The 20,086-nt window shown below is 38.3% G+C and overlaps 1 protein-coding gene across 5 annotated transcripts in view; it reads left to right on the forward strand.

Annotated features, from left to right (window-relative positions):
* The window catches only part of LOC121277872 (kinase D-interacting substrate of 220 kDa-like), a 177,405-nt gene extending 157,936 nt beyond the window's left edge, over positions 1-19,469 (forward strand). For 3 of the 5 annotated variants that reach the window (XM_041187618.1, XM_041187617.1, XM_041187619.1), the window contains 5 exons: positions 5,268-5,282; positions 7,352-7,489; positions 10,516-10,614; positions 13,937-14,170; positions 17,423-19,469. In XM_041187618.1, coding sequence (XP_041043552.1) covers positions 5,268-5,282; positions 7,352-7,489; positions 10,516-10,614; positions 13,937-14,170; positions 17,423-18,808 — 1,872 coding nt within the window. In that variant the 3' untranslated portion in view covers positions 18,809-19,469. Of the gene's footprint in view, positions 1-5,019; positions 5,149-5,267; positions 5,283-7,351; positions 7,490-10,515; positions 10,615-13,936; positions 14,171-17,422 lie in introns of those variants that run through there. The other 2 variants (XM_041187620.1, XM_041187621.1) reach the window with 2 other exon arrangements.
* The last annotated feature ends 617 nt before the right edge of the window (positions 19,470-20,086 follow it).

Genomic DNA, 20,086 nt, shown 5'->3' on the forward strand with positions numbered 1-20,086 from the left:
TTGGGCCGAGGACACTAGCCTGAGGAACTCAAGCAGTGATGTCCTGGAGCTGAGATGACTGACCTCCAACGACCACAACCACCTTCCTTTGTGCTAGGTATGACTCCAATCAGTGGAGAGTTTTCCCTCTGATTCCTAATGACTCCAGTTTTGCTAGGGCTCCTTGATGCCATACTTGGTCAAATGCAGCCTTGATGTCAAGGTCAATCACTCTCACCTCACCTCTGGAGTTCAGCTCTTTTGTCCATCTTTGAACCAAGTCTGTAATGGAGTCAGGAGCTGAGTGCCCCTTGTGGAACCCAAACTGGGCGTCAGAGAGCAGGTTATTGCTGAGCAAGTGCCACTTGATAGCGATGTTGTTGACCCCTTCTATTACTTCACTGATGCTGGAGAGTCTTCACTGATGATGGAGAGTAGACTGATGGGGCGGTAATTGGCCGGGTTGGACTTGTCCTGCTTTTTGTGTACAGGACATACCTGGGCAATTTTCCACATGACCAGGTAGATGCCAGTATTGTAGCTTTACTGGAACAGCTTGGCTAGGGGTGCAGCAAGTTCTGGAGCACAACCATTCAGTACTATTGCTGGAATATTGTCAGGACCCATAGCCTTTGCAATATGCAGTGCCTTCAGCTGTTTCTTCATATCACATGGAATGAATCAAATTGGCTGAAAACTGGCATCTGTGATGCTGATGACCGCTGGAGGAAGCCGAGATGGATCATCCACTCGGCACTTCTGGCTGAAGATTGTTGCAAATGCTTCAGCCGTATCTTTTGCACTGATGAGATGGGCTCCTCCATCATTGAGGATGAGGATATTTGTGGAGCAGCCTCCTCCAGTGAGTTGTTTAATTGTCCACCATCATTCACGATTGAATGTGGCAGGACTGCAGAGCTTAGATCTGATCTGTTGGTTGTGGGATTGCTTAGCTCTGTCTATCACTTTTTCTGCTCATGCTGTTTGGTACGCAAGTAGTAAAGCTTCACCAGGTTGACACCTCATTTTTATGCATGCCTGATGCTGCTCCTGGCGTGCCCTCCTGCACTCTTCATTGAACCCCCAGGGTTGATCCCCTGGCTTGATTGTAATGGTAGATTGAGGGATATGCCAGGCCATGAGGTTACAGATTGTGTACAATTTTGCTCCTAATGGCCCACAGTGCCTCATGGATGCCCAGTCTTGAGTTGCTAGATCTGTTCGAAATCTATCCCATTTAGCAAGGTGGTAGTACCACACAACACGATGGAGGATATCCTTATTGTGAAGACGGGATTTCGTCCCCACAACGATTGTGCAGTGGTCACTCCTACCGATACTGTCATGGACAGATACATCTGCAGCTGGCAGGTTGGTGAGGATGAGGTGAAGTATGTTTTTCCCTCTTGTTGGTTCCCTCGCCACCTGCTGCAGACCCAGTCTAGCACCTAGTTCCTTTAGAACTCGACCAGCTTGGTCAGTAGTGGTGCTACGGAGACATTTTTGGTGAAGGACATCGAAGTCCCCCACCCACAGTACATTCTGTGGCCTTGCCATCCTCAGTGCTTCCTCCAAGTGATGTTCAACATGGAGGAGCACTGATTCATCAGCTGAGGGAGGGCGTACGTGGTAATCAGCAGGAGGTTTCCTTGCCGATGTTTGATGTGATGCCATGAAACTTCATGGGGTCCGGAGTTGATGTTTAGAACTTCCAGGGTGACTCCCTCTCGACTGTATACCACTGTGCCACCACCTCTGCTGGGCCTGTCCTGCCAGTGGGACAGGACATACCCAGGGATTATGATGGTGGTGTCTGGGACATTATCTGTAAAGTATGATTCTGTGAGGATGACTATGTCAGGCTGTTGCTTGACTAGTCCGTGAGACAGCTCTCCGAATTTTGGCACTAGTATTACCCTGGGTCTCTGGATAACTTGTCCAGCGACAATACCACGCCGACATTGCCCCTTAGTAAGAAGAACTCTTACCCCTTAATTCTGGTTCCATATCACATCAAATGCTGTTTTGAATATCTCCCACTGATTGTCTCTTATTTTACCCATTAATAGATTTGCCCAAATTAATGTGAACATCCTGTTGAAGTTGGCCTTCTCAAAATCTAGAATCTTAGTAGTTGTTTGTGTTTTTCCCTTTCAAACACAACATCAAAATGAATCGTGTTATGTTCGCTATTAGATAAAGGTTATTGCACCATAAGGCTGTTAAGTAAATTTTACTCATTACTCATTATTAATAATCATCTAAAATAACCTATTCCATTGTTGGTTCTAGGACATTCTCTTGCAGAAAACTGTCCTGCACAGCTTCAAGAAATTTTCTACCATTCTGACATGAGCTTGCCTACTTATCCCAATCTATATGGAAACTAAAATCCTGCATTAAAACGACTCTGCCTTTGCTACATGCTTGTCTAACCTCTGCATTGCGACATCCTGCCACTTCACAGCTGTACCGGGCCCTATACTCAACTACCACTGCAGTTTTAAATGTTTTTCACTTTCTTAATTCTACCCATGAAGTCTCCGCTGCCTGCTTGCCTCTCATTATATCCTGTATTATCATTGAATTAATTTCACCTTGATGGTGGCACTCCTTCCTGTAGACCTTATAACCTGCTATATTCAGCTCCAATCCCGACCATCTTGCAGCCATGTCTCAGTAATGATTGTCGTGTTAGTGTTAAGTAGAATCTGCAATTCATTCGGTTTGCTTCTTATACACTGTTCGATTGTTTAAAGAGTGCTTATTTTGCCCACACACTCTCACCTGTCCTTATGTTTTTCTTTCACATATCATATTTTTCTGTCATGATTTAATTTGTAGCTGTTAGTTTTCCCGTTACTTGTAGTGCCTAACTTGCAAGTTCTATTAGTCAGTTGTTTTCCTTTTCATTTATTTCAGAGATATTATTTAAACGGCATTTTCCAGCTGAGCCCTCTTCCCTGCTGCCACTCCCCCCAATTAACTACTTACACTAACCAATAAATGACACACTTACCTGTAGCTTACCCTCCCCACTACACACTCGCTGATTGTGAAGTCGTGGTTATGAGCTTTATCCTCTGGTGTCTGCAGCTCTGCATACGGCTTGCACATACTGTTTAAATCACTAACTCTGCTTCCAATAGACTCTGCTATGCTGACTCGTGGTTCCACTTCTTTTCAAACTTAACATAAGAACATAAGTATTTGAATATCTGCTTGACTCTTACTTTTGAGAAATTAATGCAGTGTCAAAAAACATTGGATGTGTTTTTAATCTTGAGTTATTCATACTGCGGAGTGTCAATGTTGTTTTCCCTTCTCCCATTGCCACTTTGTTTGCAGATAAACATTGGGCAGATCTCTTCACTTGTGGATGAATTCATGTGAGGGCTTATTGAAACTTCAATCCAAGTAATGCAAAAACTGAGATTCTTAACTGGCACCTTGCAATTTACTTTGTTAGATATTTTATTAGATATTTATAACCACAATCAAACTTGTACTAGGATATGCTGTATTTTTTCATAAGCTGGTTTTGTTTTTCAAGTTAGAAAACCTCTGTCTGCTATGCACTTGCTGTCATAGGCTTTCATTTGTTCCCAACTTTTAAGCAATCAAAACTTTTATGCATAGATTTAGTTCGTGTTTAAAGTGTGGTAAAGGTGTATTCAAAAAATTTTTATAGGATGTATTTGTAATAGGTATTATGTGGGGAAGTTTATTGAACTTCAGAGATTACAAAAGCAAAGGCAGAAGCTACGAGTACAAGTTTCCCAATGTCTCTGAGTGAAAAAGCATTGTAGGGTATAGGAACAATGGTGCTATGATTGATTATAATGGCCCTGTGCTAAGGTGAAGAAAATGAAATCATAATTTCCACTTCTAATAACTCATTCTAAAAATTACGTGAATGTTTAGGTGAGATCTGGATCAGCTATTACGGTCAATTAACACATCACTGTCCAGACTCTCTCAATAAGACAAAGGAATCAAAAGGCCACCAACACTTGTGGGATTGCATCCTGGTATGAGTTACTTGGGAAAGTCTGACTGAGGAGAAAATTTGTAGGAAAATTATGTAAACAGTAGATATTAAAATACATATTTAAACATATTGAAATATATTGCTAAGTTGTGCATGATTTTGTAAATCATCACTGTTCAAGTTTTAACTTATACATTAATTTATTAGATTTTGCATGAATCTAATTTAGGCAAAATTATTTTTGCGTTTTTCTTGCCTTTTGCTTATTCCATATTCATTCTCGTGAGAAATGAATTAAATGTTTGACACCATGGTGGAATATCCCACATGCTGACTGGGTTTAAAACAATTATAGTTTCATGGATACTTGGCAACATGACAATTGAAAAAGCAGTGAAGGCCAAGTGCAGAGTTAGAACTTTTGCAAAGGCTGATTTTTCCTGAGCTGTACTACCTAGCACACTATTTTCATTAGCCATTAACCATGTTTACTTGAGTAAACTATTTCTAATGAGTTGTCTGTGAATGTGCAGTTTGTTATTTACAGTTCTGCTTAAAATCCTATAGAGACTACAGTAACATTTTTATACCCTAACTGACACTTGCCATTTTTTTGAGAGAGATTGATTATAATTGCAACCTATCTTTATAAATAGTAACTTAAATAGGCTATATGTAAGAATTAGATTCAGTTTGGAGCCTGTGAATAACATACTGTAGTGGTTATTGCTGTTCAGCTGCCATTAATTACACATTATTGTAAATATTTTGTTTGAAATAATTTGCAAATCTACAAAAATGACAGGCTACAATTATGTAGCTAAGTTTACATGAGTTTCTGAATGTATTTTATATTTATTGAAGAAAGACTCTAGGTTCCAAACTTTTATTTAACTACTTCAACTACTAAGTCAACTACTTCAATAATTCTCAACTGTTTTGAGGATATATTTGTAAGTTTTTGGAAACACATATTTCTTGACTAACTAGTTTTGTGATTTAAATGGAGGAATTAAAGATAATCTTTAAAAATATAACTAATTTGACAGATTTTTTAAAAGATGCCCTTCTGAACTTGAGTTTTGTGGAACAGCAAGCAGTGTGCAACCAGCCATGATGGAACGAGATGACAGTTAAAGGGCACATCCATTGTGAACGGATTAAAAAGGAAATGGTTAACTGAGGAACATTCTAATTATTTTAGTGTTTTTTTTTAAATTTGTTTCCTCTGAATCTCTTGTGTATTGTGTTTCCTTGACAAATTTTATGTCTGTATTTCTCTCTCTTTCCCATGCAGCTTAAATTAAAACAGGTACAAAAATAACTCAGTCTGCTCCTGGAGTGAAATAATTTATGCAGCAGCAATCTTTGCTGCTGGATTCTTAACAGTTTGTGTTACGCTGCCTTACTAACTGCTGATCAGATTAACAATCCCTTTGCACGTTGTTATGTGATTTAAAAAGTGCTTCATCATGCTAATAACAGTTTCTGGAGGGTAAAATATTTACTGTAAACAATTTGGAAAGCCTTCATATTATGAACACATAAACAAGTATTTCATGTTGTATTACACATTTCAACAAGAGACACTTAAAACTTGTTAAACTATGATTACCATGCTATAATCCATATCATTTTTAAAAACATTGACAAGTTAATGTTTGATGTTGTTTGTTGCATTAAAAAATTAAGACATCACACAATGTGATGGATGCATTCTCAGTCCCCTACTTTGAACTATTCTCGCTTGGCTAGAGGGGCTGAGATAAGACAGGATAATTTTTTTTCACAAGATTGTGAAAATTGAAAGATTTGATTGGATGCTGTTACTACATTTCTTGTAGTAGCATAAGCAACATTCATGGAAGCTAAGAGCTAGCCACTCATTTTTTTGGCTGCAGAAGTGCATGGCAAGAGAGAAAAGGTTGGATGGAAGGATATTGGAGGGTGCATACTCTCTAGAAAAAGTAGTTTGCTTACTATTTTGTAACTTGTATATGCTTGGGCATGACCTATTAAAATGAGTTTGGCTGGTACTGATATTTTTTTTGCTTGTGAGCTTGGAACTTGATAACTGTAAAGTACAGCATTTTCTGTATGTATTGCAAAATGGACTTTTCTGAATGTCTAGCTCAAATGACTGTTAGAGCTGTGTAGTGTTCTTTCAAATATTGCTGGACATCTACGTGGATGATACAGGTAAGTGTAGCAGCAAAAAGCTTTGAAGCATAACACTAAAGTATAATAATGGAATAGTGTGAGCACTTTGTCACTCTAAATTCTGTTGAATAGGCATTTAGTGTTTAGTTACTCAAGTGGAAAACAGTAACTATATTATTACGTTTTCCATTGCCATTATTTAAATAATTTTAAAGCATGATATAGTTGGTAGTAGCTTTCACATTGACCAATATGTACTTTTGACTTTATTGTTCATTGAAACGAGCAATGTCGGCACTGAGAAAAGGAATACCTTTCCATTTCGAGTTGTTAGTGTCAGAATTGAGGACTCCCAGGTCAGATATGAAACAGTAATTTTGGACATTAAAATTCCTTCCACTTTGCCCATCCTCAGGAGGGCTTCATCTAATGCAACAAATGAAGTTTCCCTGTTTCCAACGTCACCTATCCTTGGGGTCTTTGAATGAGATTACCTGTAGAAATTAAACTGGGCAGTTTGCTGTTGTGTACCTATGCCCATTGGGAGTCTCAAGACTGTTAATACACATTACAACTATGAGAACTATAGGATCCTTACAGACAGGAAACTTTCAGCTCATCAGTCGAGACTGGATTTGAACCCAGATATCAGAAGTGAAAGGACACAGTGCTAATCCATTGCACTATAGAGGCTCCCATTTGATTTTAATGCTCTCACTCCATCATACCTTAAACAGCTCATTCACTGGCTAAAACTTAATGAAACCTGTTTTGTTTCAAGTGCTGTTAATGCATTTTAATTTTGTGTCCTTATTTAACAGCTTTGGCTCAAACATTAGCTTTGCAATTTTAGTTTAATAAAAACTGTTTAGCTAAGAAATTTGAATTAAAATGGTTAATGCAATTCAATATTTTCTTGCTGTAAGACTTGCTTAATGAGCTGTTTGGCTCTTTTGTAACCATTGTAACTTCAAAAGCTTCACTCGCTTGTCCATGTTCAATCTCTACCATTCTGTAGTCTTCACGTTTTAATGACTGTGTTTGTATTGAATTTCTTGGCATATATAAATTTATTTTACAATTTCGAGCAATGTGACTTATATATTGATGGCTACTGTGTGTAAACCTATTAGAGATTCTAGTTTTATTTCTTCAAGGTAATATTTTCAGCATAGCTGTATGCTAGTAAATTACATAGTTTAATATTTTCTTGCCCATTAGGTGGCCAATTCCATTGCAGCAGCTTGTACTACTGCTCCACTCAGTTCAATGAATGTGGATGCTATTTGTGAAAGACTTCGACAATTGGAAGGAATTGACCAAACTATGTTGTTTCAGTACATTTCCACTGTCAAAAAGGTAGGAACCGTGCAATGCTTAATTATTGCTGAGTTAATTTCATTGAGGAATGAAATTAACTTTGATTTAACTTTGACTCAGTGGCAGCATTCCCACTTCACTTGTGGCGAATGAAGACCACAGCTTCGGTCTGATTTTTGGGTTGAGGCTCAGTGTGTGTTGATATTCCTTACCCATCACATGACTTGTGGCTGTTGTTATGATCCTAGGCCAGACTCCCAAGTTTTTGGTAAGATACGGTTGGGAGCCAATAATGTTTTGTTAAAGTGGTCAAGGTTTGAGATTCATGACACCTTTCCAGAGAATAAAGCCATAAAATTTCATGGGCTTTGAAGAAATAAAAATAAACTTCATTATACAAGACTAGAAAGATAAAACAATGTACAACATCTATCCATTACGCTAACATTCAGGATTAATATGAAGTACAGATGAATTAACAAGCAAACTGTGGTCAAACACACCACACTACTCAATAAATGGCAGATGTGACCAAGGCAGAGTCCATGGATTTCTCAACAACTCTCACAGATGTCAGTAATGCTGTGAGTCAATCAATCTCACTGAAACTCTCTGTCTCTCATGAGAGATTCCAGTCTTTATACCATCCAAGATCTAACCTGGGAATTCTCTCCAAAAGCCACTCCAACTCTGACTGCATCAATAACGGCCCACCTCGCAGAGTTTCAACTGTCTTCCAAGATTCCTTTCCCATGGGTTCCTGAAGAGAAACTCGAACACCAATGCACAAGCACAAATTAAGAGCTTTGGCCATGGCAAGCAGATTACTACTTCTCCAATGGCCTGCAGCACAGAGTCACTAACCTTTGACTGCCTTCTTGGATCTTCAGGGCTTCTCCTGAGACCATTTCAATTACCAGGGCTTCCCCTGAGCCCTCTTTGCTTAGTCTGCTACTCTCAGTGCTTTTCCTGGTTGAAGTCTGTTTCTCTGCTCCTTTTCTTATTAACTGAATTGGGACCTTTCCCTGTCCCTGTCCCCACCCTGGTACTGATTCTTTTGGGACCTGCCCCTGTTCCCTGCCTGGTACACTTGTATTTCCATGGCACCCTGCTCTCGGTCATCTGATCCGGGTTTTCACACCGTTTTCCCTCTTGCACAAGCACGCTGGGTCCAAAGAATGTAAAAGTTGCAGACTGCACATCTGCAGCCCACTCCCAGCCTGTGTGTGCACAAAAGCTCCAAGGCCTGTCGTGAGTTGAAGTTCATGACCTTGCTCTCAATGAGATAAGTATAGTTTTCATAACGAGTGCATAAATTTCTCCTGTCTTATAAGACCAATGACCATAATAACTAGTACAATGATCGTTATAACCATGGAAAGAGTGCTCAAGTTAGAACTATAGAATGATTAGAACACTGAAGGAAGCCATTCATCCCATCATGTCCATGCTGGCTCTCTGCAAGAGTAGTTCACTTCGTGCCATTTCCCCGCCTTTGTATCGGCATGTTACACTTTTATTCATCTAGAAATCCTTCCACTACTTCACATTGCCCTCCAAGGGAAGAATGTGAAGCTGTGAAAACAACTACAAACTATACTGGAATGAATGCACATGCCTATTAAATTTGACTGTGCTGCTGGAATGGATGAATAGACTATCAACAGTGACTAATGAGGGAAATGGCTTTACAGGAAATGTACTATAAGGTTACTGATGCTTGTGTCAGTACTGTCAAGAGGGGGGAAAAGAGGAGAAAATTGGAGGGCAAGGAAATTGAGTGGATCTTTTTCAATGCACCAAGTAACCTGATATTGTGATACCACTAAGCAAATTCTCAATCTCTGTGCTACAGATCAAATTATTGAAGAAGGGAAATATACTTGGTCATTGTTGTACCACACTGAAAAAATATTTTAACTATATATATATATATATATATATATATATATAAAATATATTTAATGAAATAAAATTCCTACAAGCATACTTCTATAGTTTCCAGAAGTCATAGGTTTATGGAATGTCAAATACAAGAATTAGTCAAAAATCTAATGGGTTAAAGTTTACTTAAATGGTATGTATAACATTACATAAAAAGATCTAATCAGCATTGATGCTTCATTTTTAGTCACCTTTGTTACTGTGCCTTCACCTTTCACAATTTTGCCATCTTATATTTGCAAATTCTTCATACTATTATCATTTTTAGAACTTCTGTTGTTATACTTTTTATTTTCCTAATTTCCTGGCTATTACTGCATGATCTGCCATAGCTTCCTACTTAATTTAAAGTTTCTCTCTTTATTCTTTCCTTTCCCAGTAGTCTTCGTACAATCTGTCCCTCCAGTTCTCTGAATTGTTGCTTTAACTCTTGTTAATGTTCATTGCTCCTTTAAGCTTCCTCTTCCCAATATAATTATATATAACATAAACAACAATTTGTATGAAGCCTGATGCAGTGTTAACTGAGATTGGATTATATTGAGGATGAATTGTGCAGAATGTTCAGACTAGGTATTAACCATAATCCTTTAATTTGCAAGATCCACTTGAAATCCTGATAACACAGAATTAAACTATTTGGTCCAAATATACCTGTTTTTTCTCACATGAGCCACTTATTTTAATAATGCTCTCATACTTGCTCCTCATATCCTTTAATATTACTTTTTGTTAAGTAATTAATCCCATTACAAAAATTTATGAACTGTATCATTTAAACAAATCTTGCATTCTGACATCCTATATGTAGATGATTAGTTTGGAATGTACTATGTTACTGACAGGTGGAAGCAATCTTATCAGTTACTTGTTTACCTTATAACCCTTCACAAACTTAAAGTCACCCCTTAATCATCTTGACCGCAGTGACAAAGTCCAACTTCTCCAGTCTCTCTTCAGAACTGTAAGTCCCCGTCCGTTCCTTGCAAAATTCTAATGAGTCTATGCTGCATATTTTCCATTGCTTTTATATCTTTCCTTTAAAATTGTAAACAATATTCCATTTTAAATGGAGTTAATTTTTGATGCTAGTATTTTAAATTGCATTTTTTTTTATTCAGGCAAACATTAATGGAAGGGTATTAATTCAGTGCAATCTGGATGAACTGAAGAAAGAATTAAACATGAATTTTGGCGACTGGCAACTTTTTAGAAACATGGTGGGATGAACTTTTTTTGCTTCTTTTACTTATCAATAAAACAGATAATTTAGGTTAATTGCTTTTCTTTACTACATTAGTGCTTTGTTCCGAAAATTAAAGTTCATAAATGAATTAATTTACTTAAAACTTGGAAGAAATGGAAAAATTAGCTGTATAGATATGTAGATACAGTTATCTTCCCTCTCCAGCATACTTATAAGATCAGATCTGCTGTATATTGGATATTTATCATATATTAAGTTTTATATATAGTACACGCTTCCTGTCCATTTTCCCACCTTACTTCCTGTGTCACAATGGGTAGAATGTTCTCCCCATCTAGGGGGCTGGGTGGGAGTAGGTGTGGGCACCAGAGGGCATAGGCTGAGTTGAGCGGAGGGAGTAGGCTGAGTCGAGGCCTGCGCTCTTTCATGCATGCGTGCAAAAGAGCACAGAAATCTCCCTGAGGCACAGTGCTGCCTCGGAGATCAGTTTGAGTTTCAAAAATTTTAATGAAGAAAAAGAAATTAGGACATGTTCCCCCATGTGAAAGTGTCACATGAGCTGGGGCATTCCTATGAATTTTAATGAAAATCTTTATTTCAATAATAAATCATTCATGAAACCTCACCCCGCCCATGGATGAGGTTTCATGAAAAATGCGAAGGTCGTCTGGGCTCTTGGCCTGCCAGACAATCTTAAGGTTGAACGAGCAGCTATGTTAAGTGGTTTAATTAGTTTTTAAATGGCCTTAATAGACCTTTGACAGTTTGGCAGGCGCACAGCAGACTCTGGTGTGCGCCTGCCGAGCTGAAAATTGGAATGACACGCGGTGATGTTGGGACACGCCCAACGTCACCGCGCATCATTTTACATGTCGGCAAGTGGGCCCCGCCCCCGCTTGCTGAGCTGAAGATTCTGGCCAATGTTGTCCTCCATTATCCAGCCTCATTGGGACTGTACTTGTTTGGTTCCATTCTTACCCATTCAGTTGTATCCAACATATCGCCTGTAATGACTTCTCTTCCCACTCCTGCAATGTTACCTCTGGAGACTCTCAAGGATCTGTCCTTGGCCCTCTCCTATTTCTGAACTATAAGCTGCCCCTCTGCGACATCATTTGAAAACCTGACAGATTCCAAATGTACACTGATGACACCTGCCTCTACCTCATCAGCACGTCTTTTGACCCCTTCCCTATTTCTAATTTGTCAGACCCCTGTCCGAAATTTAGTGTTGCATGAACTGAAATTACTTCCAACAGATATCATGACAACCTAAGCCAATGACTTTGGTGCCCCTTACAAACCCTGTTCCCTAGCCACCGAAACCATCCCTCTCTCTGATAACTACCTGAGGCTGAACCAAATTCTTGTATTTGACCCTGAGATGAGCTGACTACATATCCACACCTTCACCCAAGACTGCCTACTTCCACTTCCATAACATCGCCTGATTCTGCCTCACCTCAGCTCATCAGCTGTTGAAGCCCTTATCTGTGCCTTTGTTGCCTCTACACCTGACTATTTCAGTGCGCTCCTGGTCAGACTCCCATTTTCACTCTAAATTCAAGCTCATCCAAAACTCTGCTGCCCATTTCCTAACTTGCAATCAAGTCCTGTTCATTCACCACCTCCGTGCTTGCATTTATCTCCCAGTTGATCAATGCCTGAATTTTAAAATCCTCACTTTTGTTTTCAGATTCTTCTGTGGCATTGCCCTCATCTCTGTAATCTCATCCAGCCCTACAACCCTCCGGAATATGTGTTTCTCCAATTCTGGGCTGTTGAATGTCCTTAGTTTTAATTGCTCCATCTTTCTGATTATAATTATGTTGACCATAAGTGTCAGCTGTGGTTTAGTTGGTAGCACCCTCATCTCTTGAATCACAAAGTTCCAGACTCAAGTCCCATGCCAGGACCTCAGCAACTAAAGCTGACACACCAGTGCAGCACTGAGGGAATGCTCCACTGTCAGAGGTGCCATTCTTTTTAGATGAGACATTAAAATGAAGGATCCCACAGTACTATTTTGAAGCTATCCCTGTTAACTTGGCCAATATTTATCCCACAAATCAACATCACGAAAACAGATTTATCTGGTCACTATCATATTGCTGTTTGTAGGAGCTTGCAGTACAAAAAATTGGCTGTCACGTTTCCTGTACACAACAGTGACTACACTTCAAAAATACTTCATTGCCTTTAAAGCACTTTGAGAAGTCTGGTGGCCATGAAAAGTGTTATCTGAGTGTAAGTCTTTCTTTTCACCATTGGTACCTGTGCCTTCAGGTGCTGAGGATCTAAGCTCTGCAACCACCTCTCTATCTCTATCCTTCCATCTAAGACCTCTCTATCTCTATCCCTCCATCTCATGGTCATACCTGGGTGTCAGGTCACTTTTGTCACACTCAAAAGTTTTTTTTGCAACATTTTTTTAAACAGTGGCTTCAGATTTGCCTGTTTTCACTATGAAACCAACTCCTTTCTTAGTCACCATAACTAACACTATCAGCTGAACATTGAAACTCTTTAGGCTCTAATACTTCTTCTAATTTCTCTGCTGCTGACAACCAATCTCACAAGGTACTTTTGCTTTTCTTTCATTCATTTGTTGCCTTGTTCACCTACTTTTCTTCACTTTCCGCTTCCCATCTTCTCTGCTCAAAATAATCCATCTGCTTTGCTACCATTTTACTCCACTGACTGAGGACTCTACTTTCCCACAGACATTACTGTCCGTTGCCCTTGTCATGTTTTTTGGGTTTACGCTAAATATTCTACTTGGATTGACCACAGTCAATCTCTCCTTCGTGGACTTTGACTCCTCACGTGAGGAAAACTCCACCAGTTTTATGTGCAAGCCAAAATTAATCAGCTCTTTTTTTTAATAATTCTGTATGTGCTTTTGATTTTGTAAGCTACAATAGTCAAGCATTGGTATTGGATTTGCGGTCTGTGTGTGTGTATTTTGTATAACATTCTTGGAAACAAAAACAAGACCTGAAGAAAGGAGCATTTTAAAGGGATTGTTCATCTGTTCATTGTGTTATTTGCAGCTCTATGAAGAAATATAAAATAATTGCTATTCTTCCTGTATTGTATATTTGAAGGACTTCTTTTGAATGGGCAGGAAAAAGAGTACTTTATATGTGACAAAAACCCAAACATATTTCTGATTGCTCTGTTTTGTATATGCCTTTTTAAATCTTGTTTGATAGATAATAAAGTTAAATTGTTCCATTAAACTTAATTTTTTTTACTGTATTCCTGTAATAATTGAACGTTTATCCCATTGAGAAAACAAATAAATGTGCTTTATCTGTTTCATTTTCTCCTAGGTCTTTGAGATGCGCCACTTGGATACACAGGCACTTCAAGACGAAAGGAGAACTGTTGGTGAAAATGTGCCAGCACAGAATCCTGGTCTTCATGTACCAAATAGTGATTATGCAGGAAACTCCGAACTTCCTGGACATTCCCCACAAGAAGCCTTCAGCCTAACCTTCAGCTTTGAGGAACTGAGAGCTGTTGATATTGAAGAACCAGTAAGACACAGCAATTCTAGTTGGCAGGTTAGTATTGGATCAGCTAAATTCCTGAAATGCCACCTCCTTCTAAGAGAAGACATACAAACTGAATAATTGGACAAAACTCTGGCAAATGGAGTTCATATGCATAAATGTGAGGTAATCCACATTGGGTCCAATAAGGATACACTGGACTATTTCCTTAATGGTGAGAGACTTAAAAACTGTAGTGGGGCAAGGGGATTTGAGTGTCCAGTACATACATTACTAAAAGCTTGTAAACAGATACAAAAAGTAATCAAGCATGCTAATGAAATTATGCCCTTTATTTCAAGAGGGATGGAATACAAAAGGTAAGGAGGGATGCTTCAGCAATACAGTGCCTTTGTCAATCCCATCTGGAGTACTGCATTCAGTTTTGAGCACTACATCATAAGAAGGATAGAATTGCCCTTTGATACAATGCAGATTCACCAGACTTATACTAGAGCTTAAAGGGTTAAATTATAAGGACTGGTTGCATAAACTTGGGTTGTATCCCTTTATTTAGAAGGCTGAGGTGTGATGTAAGTGAAATGTTGAAAACAGTAAAAGGATTTGATAGAATACAATCAGAGCAGCTATTTCCTCTGGTGGGGGAATAAGGAGAGAGAATGTAAAATTTAGAGCTGGGCCATTCAGAAATAAAATCAAAAGCACTTTTTCTCCACATACACTGTTGTGGAATTCTATCTCCCAAAAAACTTTGGATACTAGGGTAATTAAGGCTTTCAAGATTTATATTTTTGTTAGTTAAAGGCATCAAGGTATATGAAGAAAAAGTGAATAAATGGAATTGAGGTGAAGATCAGCCTACCCCTGTCCCTTTGTTCCTAAAGTCCCTGCTGGGAAGATAATGTGAGAGTAAGGATGGCTTAATATTATAAAAGATTTCATAAGATTTTCTCAAAGTACTTAAACGTGTTTCTCATTAATTACTGGGACCATTATAGCAGATAATTTTATGACACTAGCTAAATAAATTTTAAAGTTCATAAAAGGATTTGCATGTTGAAACATTTTAACTTAAATGTGCTGGTTATGTCTGAAAGTTTAATATCAAGACGTAGAAGAAAGCACATGCTTACTCCATGATATTGGAAAGCAATTATATTCACGTCTGCAATTTAATACAACATAGAAGTATATTGCATTATGTGTTCCACTAAACAACATACTAAAACACAGTTTAAAAATATTGATAAAGGCCCATTTAAAAATAGCAATTTCATGAAAGTAGGAAAGCAGGTATATGGAAAGGAATACCTTCATACCAATACAGTATAGTTTGGAAAGAAATATAGATATACAAATTATTACATTTTTAAATTACTGAAAAGTGAGATGAGAAAAGTGTTATGATATGGCAGGTGGTATTTGCCAGACTGACCAAATCCACAAGGGAAACTTGGCCACGCTATCACAACAATTTTGTAATTCGAATTTTTATGAAAAGGCTTGTGCACTGAAGTCAGAAGTAATGAGTCCACTACCACCTTTAGAGATTTTAAAGATTAAATTAAAACATTTATTAATAAAAGAAGAAAAAAATCTTATACGCACACAAGATTACTGTTACATAGCTATAAAATTTCTACTTAACCGGACTCCCAACTACATAGCCCTTTAAGGCAACATTCCAAATAGATTCCAAATTTATATCATACAGCAATGTTACCACAAGCACCCAATGGACAATGAACTTCCCAAAGGCTTTTAACATAACTTTGGTTACTGAAACAGCAAACTTCATAGGGTGGCTAGAGGCTTTCCCCCCAAGTCTGTTTCACACGGTGCACCTTTCAAGGTCCCACATGGCCGTATCTCACAAAGCCTTCCATCCTTCATTAAATATATTTCTCCCTTTTTGATCTGTAAATCTCATTGTTTCCACTTGTCTTTAGAAGTTTCCTAGAATATAAAAATCTCTCATGTTATCGTTATGGCCAACACTTTTGGAAAAAAGCCAATGTAATAACCTTGCCTTATTTATCTTATTAAACATGTCCCTTTGAAAATCAAACACCTTTCCACTTTTCTAAAAATGCAAATTTCATTCACACTGTATCTGCTGACTTCACCCTAGCTCGATTCATCGCCATTTCAAATGCCTGTTTTACACCTCACTTCTTTGATAATTTAAATTTGCAGCCTAACCATCTCTAGTTTAATTTACTTAGCCCCACACACAACCATACACACACACACACACACACACACACACACACACACACACAAGACTGCTTTAAAATATCCCACAATAATATTTGGAAAAGTATAGTTCCTTGACAAAAGTGAACTTAATAACTCACATACTTGATCTAAATTATTTTTTAATAATTGAAAGTTTTATGTTGCAAGCCAAAGTATTCCTTGAATTCTGCCTCGTATTGCATTTGCATATATATATGGGGCTTGCAAGGCTGCACAGAGCACAGATAGGTCACTCACTAAAGTGCAAGTTTTGATGGCAGTGGCAACAACAAACAAGGTGTTGCCAATGCCATATTACTTGTGTGTTAAAAGAAGCTAGATACAGTAAGGATTGATCAGATGCTTTGGGCTAAACTTGTCTGATTTTTGTCAGTTGCAGGACCCCTCTCCTCTCCATTTTCTCGCTTCCTGGAGGCATTGGCACATGGTGGAAAATAATTCTGTATGGCTCAGCAACCTCCTGTTAACCACACACAAGAGCCATTCATCAAATATGAGCCTAGCCAGTTTAGCATCCTGTTCAGCATGTGGGAGCCTGATCAGTTGGCAAGCTATTCAGAATGAGGGCACTGTAAACAAATTTTAACTTGTCATCAATCACATATGCTACTTTCCAACAAACCTGCAGTATAGTGATCAAGAGTAGGAGCACCTCCACAATTCCTCCCTATCACACCCACGCACAGCCTGCCTAAGGGGTTTAAGTTCAGTTTTGGTGATCCACCACTGCCTTGGCTGAGATGAGATAATTCAATGCAGACCAGAGACTGGACCTCTGACCTCCTTGTGACTCAGCACTACAAGAGAGTGCATTTATCCCAAGAATTATTAGGGTATTCAGTTGCAGATCATGTAACAATGATTGAGGAACCAATTCTATGCAAAGAATCATGGCTGCTCCATGTTTTTGAGAGGTTGACTCATGTACACATCTAAACATTTGGAATTTGATGAGGTAAAACTTAAGAGTAAGCATCTTAGTTGATTTCTAATTAACACAATAAGTACATTCATAAAATTTTGAGATAAATGTATTTTTCTTAGTTACAGCATCAAAGAACACCAAGTGCTTCAAGTATCAACTCTCTGGAATCTTCCAATGACCTTTCCAGACTCACAGACAAGCAGCAGGCTGAATATAGAGATGCCTATAAAGAATATATTGCACAGATGGCTCAATTAGATGATCCATCCACCTCCACAATTGCCAGCACTGACAAGTCTAACCTGTCTGCACCCTACAATCCTGGTCAACTTTTTATGGGGAAAAGCATGCCAGGAGCTCCCTTTCAAACCACGTTGGAGAAAGAAGCTGAGCAGAAGCAATATGATGATAAAAAATCATTTGCAGGAAAGAGAGAGACTGTTTCACGCGGAAGCAAGTCATCTATGAGTGACCTTGGAGATTATACATCATCCACTGTTTCTACATCTGATGCATCGCTATTGGATCCCATCACTGAAGAAGATGAAAAACCAGATCCTTCAACAACCAAGCTTCTCTCTAGGAAGAAATCTTCAGACAGGGTGAATATCTTCCAAGGAGCAGATTTAACACTGAAAGGCTTACATTATCAGAAACTACCCAGCGATGAAGATGAATCGGGTCAAGAAGAAGGTGATAATAACCCACTTCTTAAAGGTGTGAAGACAGAAGGGAAAAATGAAAAACAAACCAATTCCACTGAACGTGGAAATGAAGCTGTCCGATCCCTGATCAAATCGAAAGAATATCTTTCTGATGCCATGCTTGATAAAAAGGATTCATCAGACTCTGGCGTCAGATCCAGTGAGAGTTCACCAAACCATTCTCTCCATGATGAAACAGAAGACAGCCAATTGGAGAAGACTAATTTAATAGAGTTGGAGGATGATCAGTCCAGAGATAAACGAAGTATACCTAACAGTTTAAGTGGCCTTCAAGACCCAAGTGTTGCTCGTATGTCTATATGCTCTGAAGATAAGAAAAGCCCTACTGGTTCCACCTCTGAATGCAGTCTGTTAGCCAGTAGTCCGGAGGAAAATTGGCCTGTCTCTCACAAAATGTTTAATGTAACCAACATCAACAGAACAGCAAGCACAGAAACACTGAATAACAATAGCAATCCTTCTAACAGGCTACAGAATGCAGATGAAAATGAGAGAAAAGAATTCAGAGAAACAGCCGGTGACCCTGAGCACTTAGTAAAGAATGCACCTCGAGTTGCCCATCCTACAGCAAGCTCAGCTCTGGACAGATCACCAGTCCAGAATGACACATATGCAGCTTCATTCAAGAATGACAACCTACGAGGTGCAGGTATTAAACGGGGCCTTGCGTCTAAAGCTCCATCAAATTTTATCAAGCACACAAAGAGTAGCACCTCATCTGAGCTACATCCAGTTGGTCCCAGTGATTCCTATGGGGAAGAACGGGAGAGCATCCTGTAAAGAAAAGTTAGTTGTTTGTTGAAGGTTTGTTTGGTAAATGGTGATTCAAAGATATGTTGCATTCTTATATATTCTTGCATTTGGCTATCTTTCTGACATCACACCTTTCATGCTTTGTTTCATTTGCACATACCTAAAGTATTAGGTTAATTCTATCAAGACGGTATATGTATTAGTAATATATGACAGTGATATTGTTTAATGTTTCTGTATTATATAATATTGTGATTCTGAGCTAACATATCTTGTGATTGTAATTTTTGTAGTATTTGTCATGATGCAAGTTCTAACTGTAAATGTGGTTAGTATATATTGCACTATATTTGTTCAAATATTGTTAAATATGAATATTAGCTTTACTGTTGTAAGTATCGATTTGTTGTGTTAGTGTTGCTTATGTGAATCCTCTGATTTTAGTTGTGTATGCCAGGGTTAAGCAGTACCTGTGACTTGTGTTTTTGACAGTCAGTCTGTTATCAACGTGTTAGATAAACATTATGGTAATCTTCGACTTTTTTCAATTAGATTGTTGAATTGGGCTGTTAATATCACATTGTTTAATGTCAAAATATCTTAATATATGGTATTTGTTACCAGTAATTGTGGAAAAAGCTGGTGTCTCTTGTGTAACTACTTGTTGAAATAAATAGTTGTGGTAATATATTTGTCTCATTATTTCGACCCTGCAATAATCTAACTAAATATTGGTCAGTTTAGCCTGATACCTGTCAATAATTATGACTCAAAGCTGAACCCACTCAACTTAAAATCTTTTACAGTGCTTATTTGTATATAATCGATCATCAATCACTATTCATTTTTGTGACACAACTTGTAACAAATGTAGCAAATTATCAGCTGATAATGCTTATTTTTATATAGTTCTATAATAACATTCTAAGTTTCCCAGTTGTATAATCCAGCAAAACTGCATCTCCTCATCAAGGAGGTTGCCTCAGTGGAATTTTCTGCTTGATACTGCCTGACTGGTGAATATGTTTCATTATTCTGCATCCTTCCTGTAAGCCATTGGTTGTGACATGCTTTTATAATAATAAATAATAGGTGCTACATAAATGCAAGTTAATTCTTCCTGACGGACACTTTAGGAACATGGTTGACGCTGAATGCTTTTGGGGAAGCCACGTGTTAAATGTGTCTTAAGTTTGTGCTGAGTGATGATATATGTGACCACTTGCTTAAATCCCCAGGATCTAGGTATTAAATCTTTTTCCTCCAACTTTGAAAGACTACTCAGCTTTGAAAAATTCCCTACTC

This window comes from Carcharodon carcharias, chromosome 5, assembly GCF_017639515.1.
Source record: "Carcharodon carcharias isolate sCarCar2 chromosome 5, sCarCar2.pri, whole genome shotgun sequence".
NCBI classification, from domain to species: domain Eukaryota; kingdom Metazoa; phylum Chordata; class Chondrichthyes; order Lamniformes; family Lamnidae; genus Carcharodon; species Carcharodon carcharias.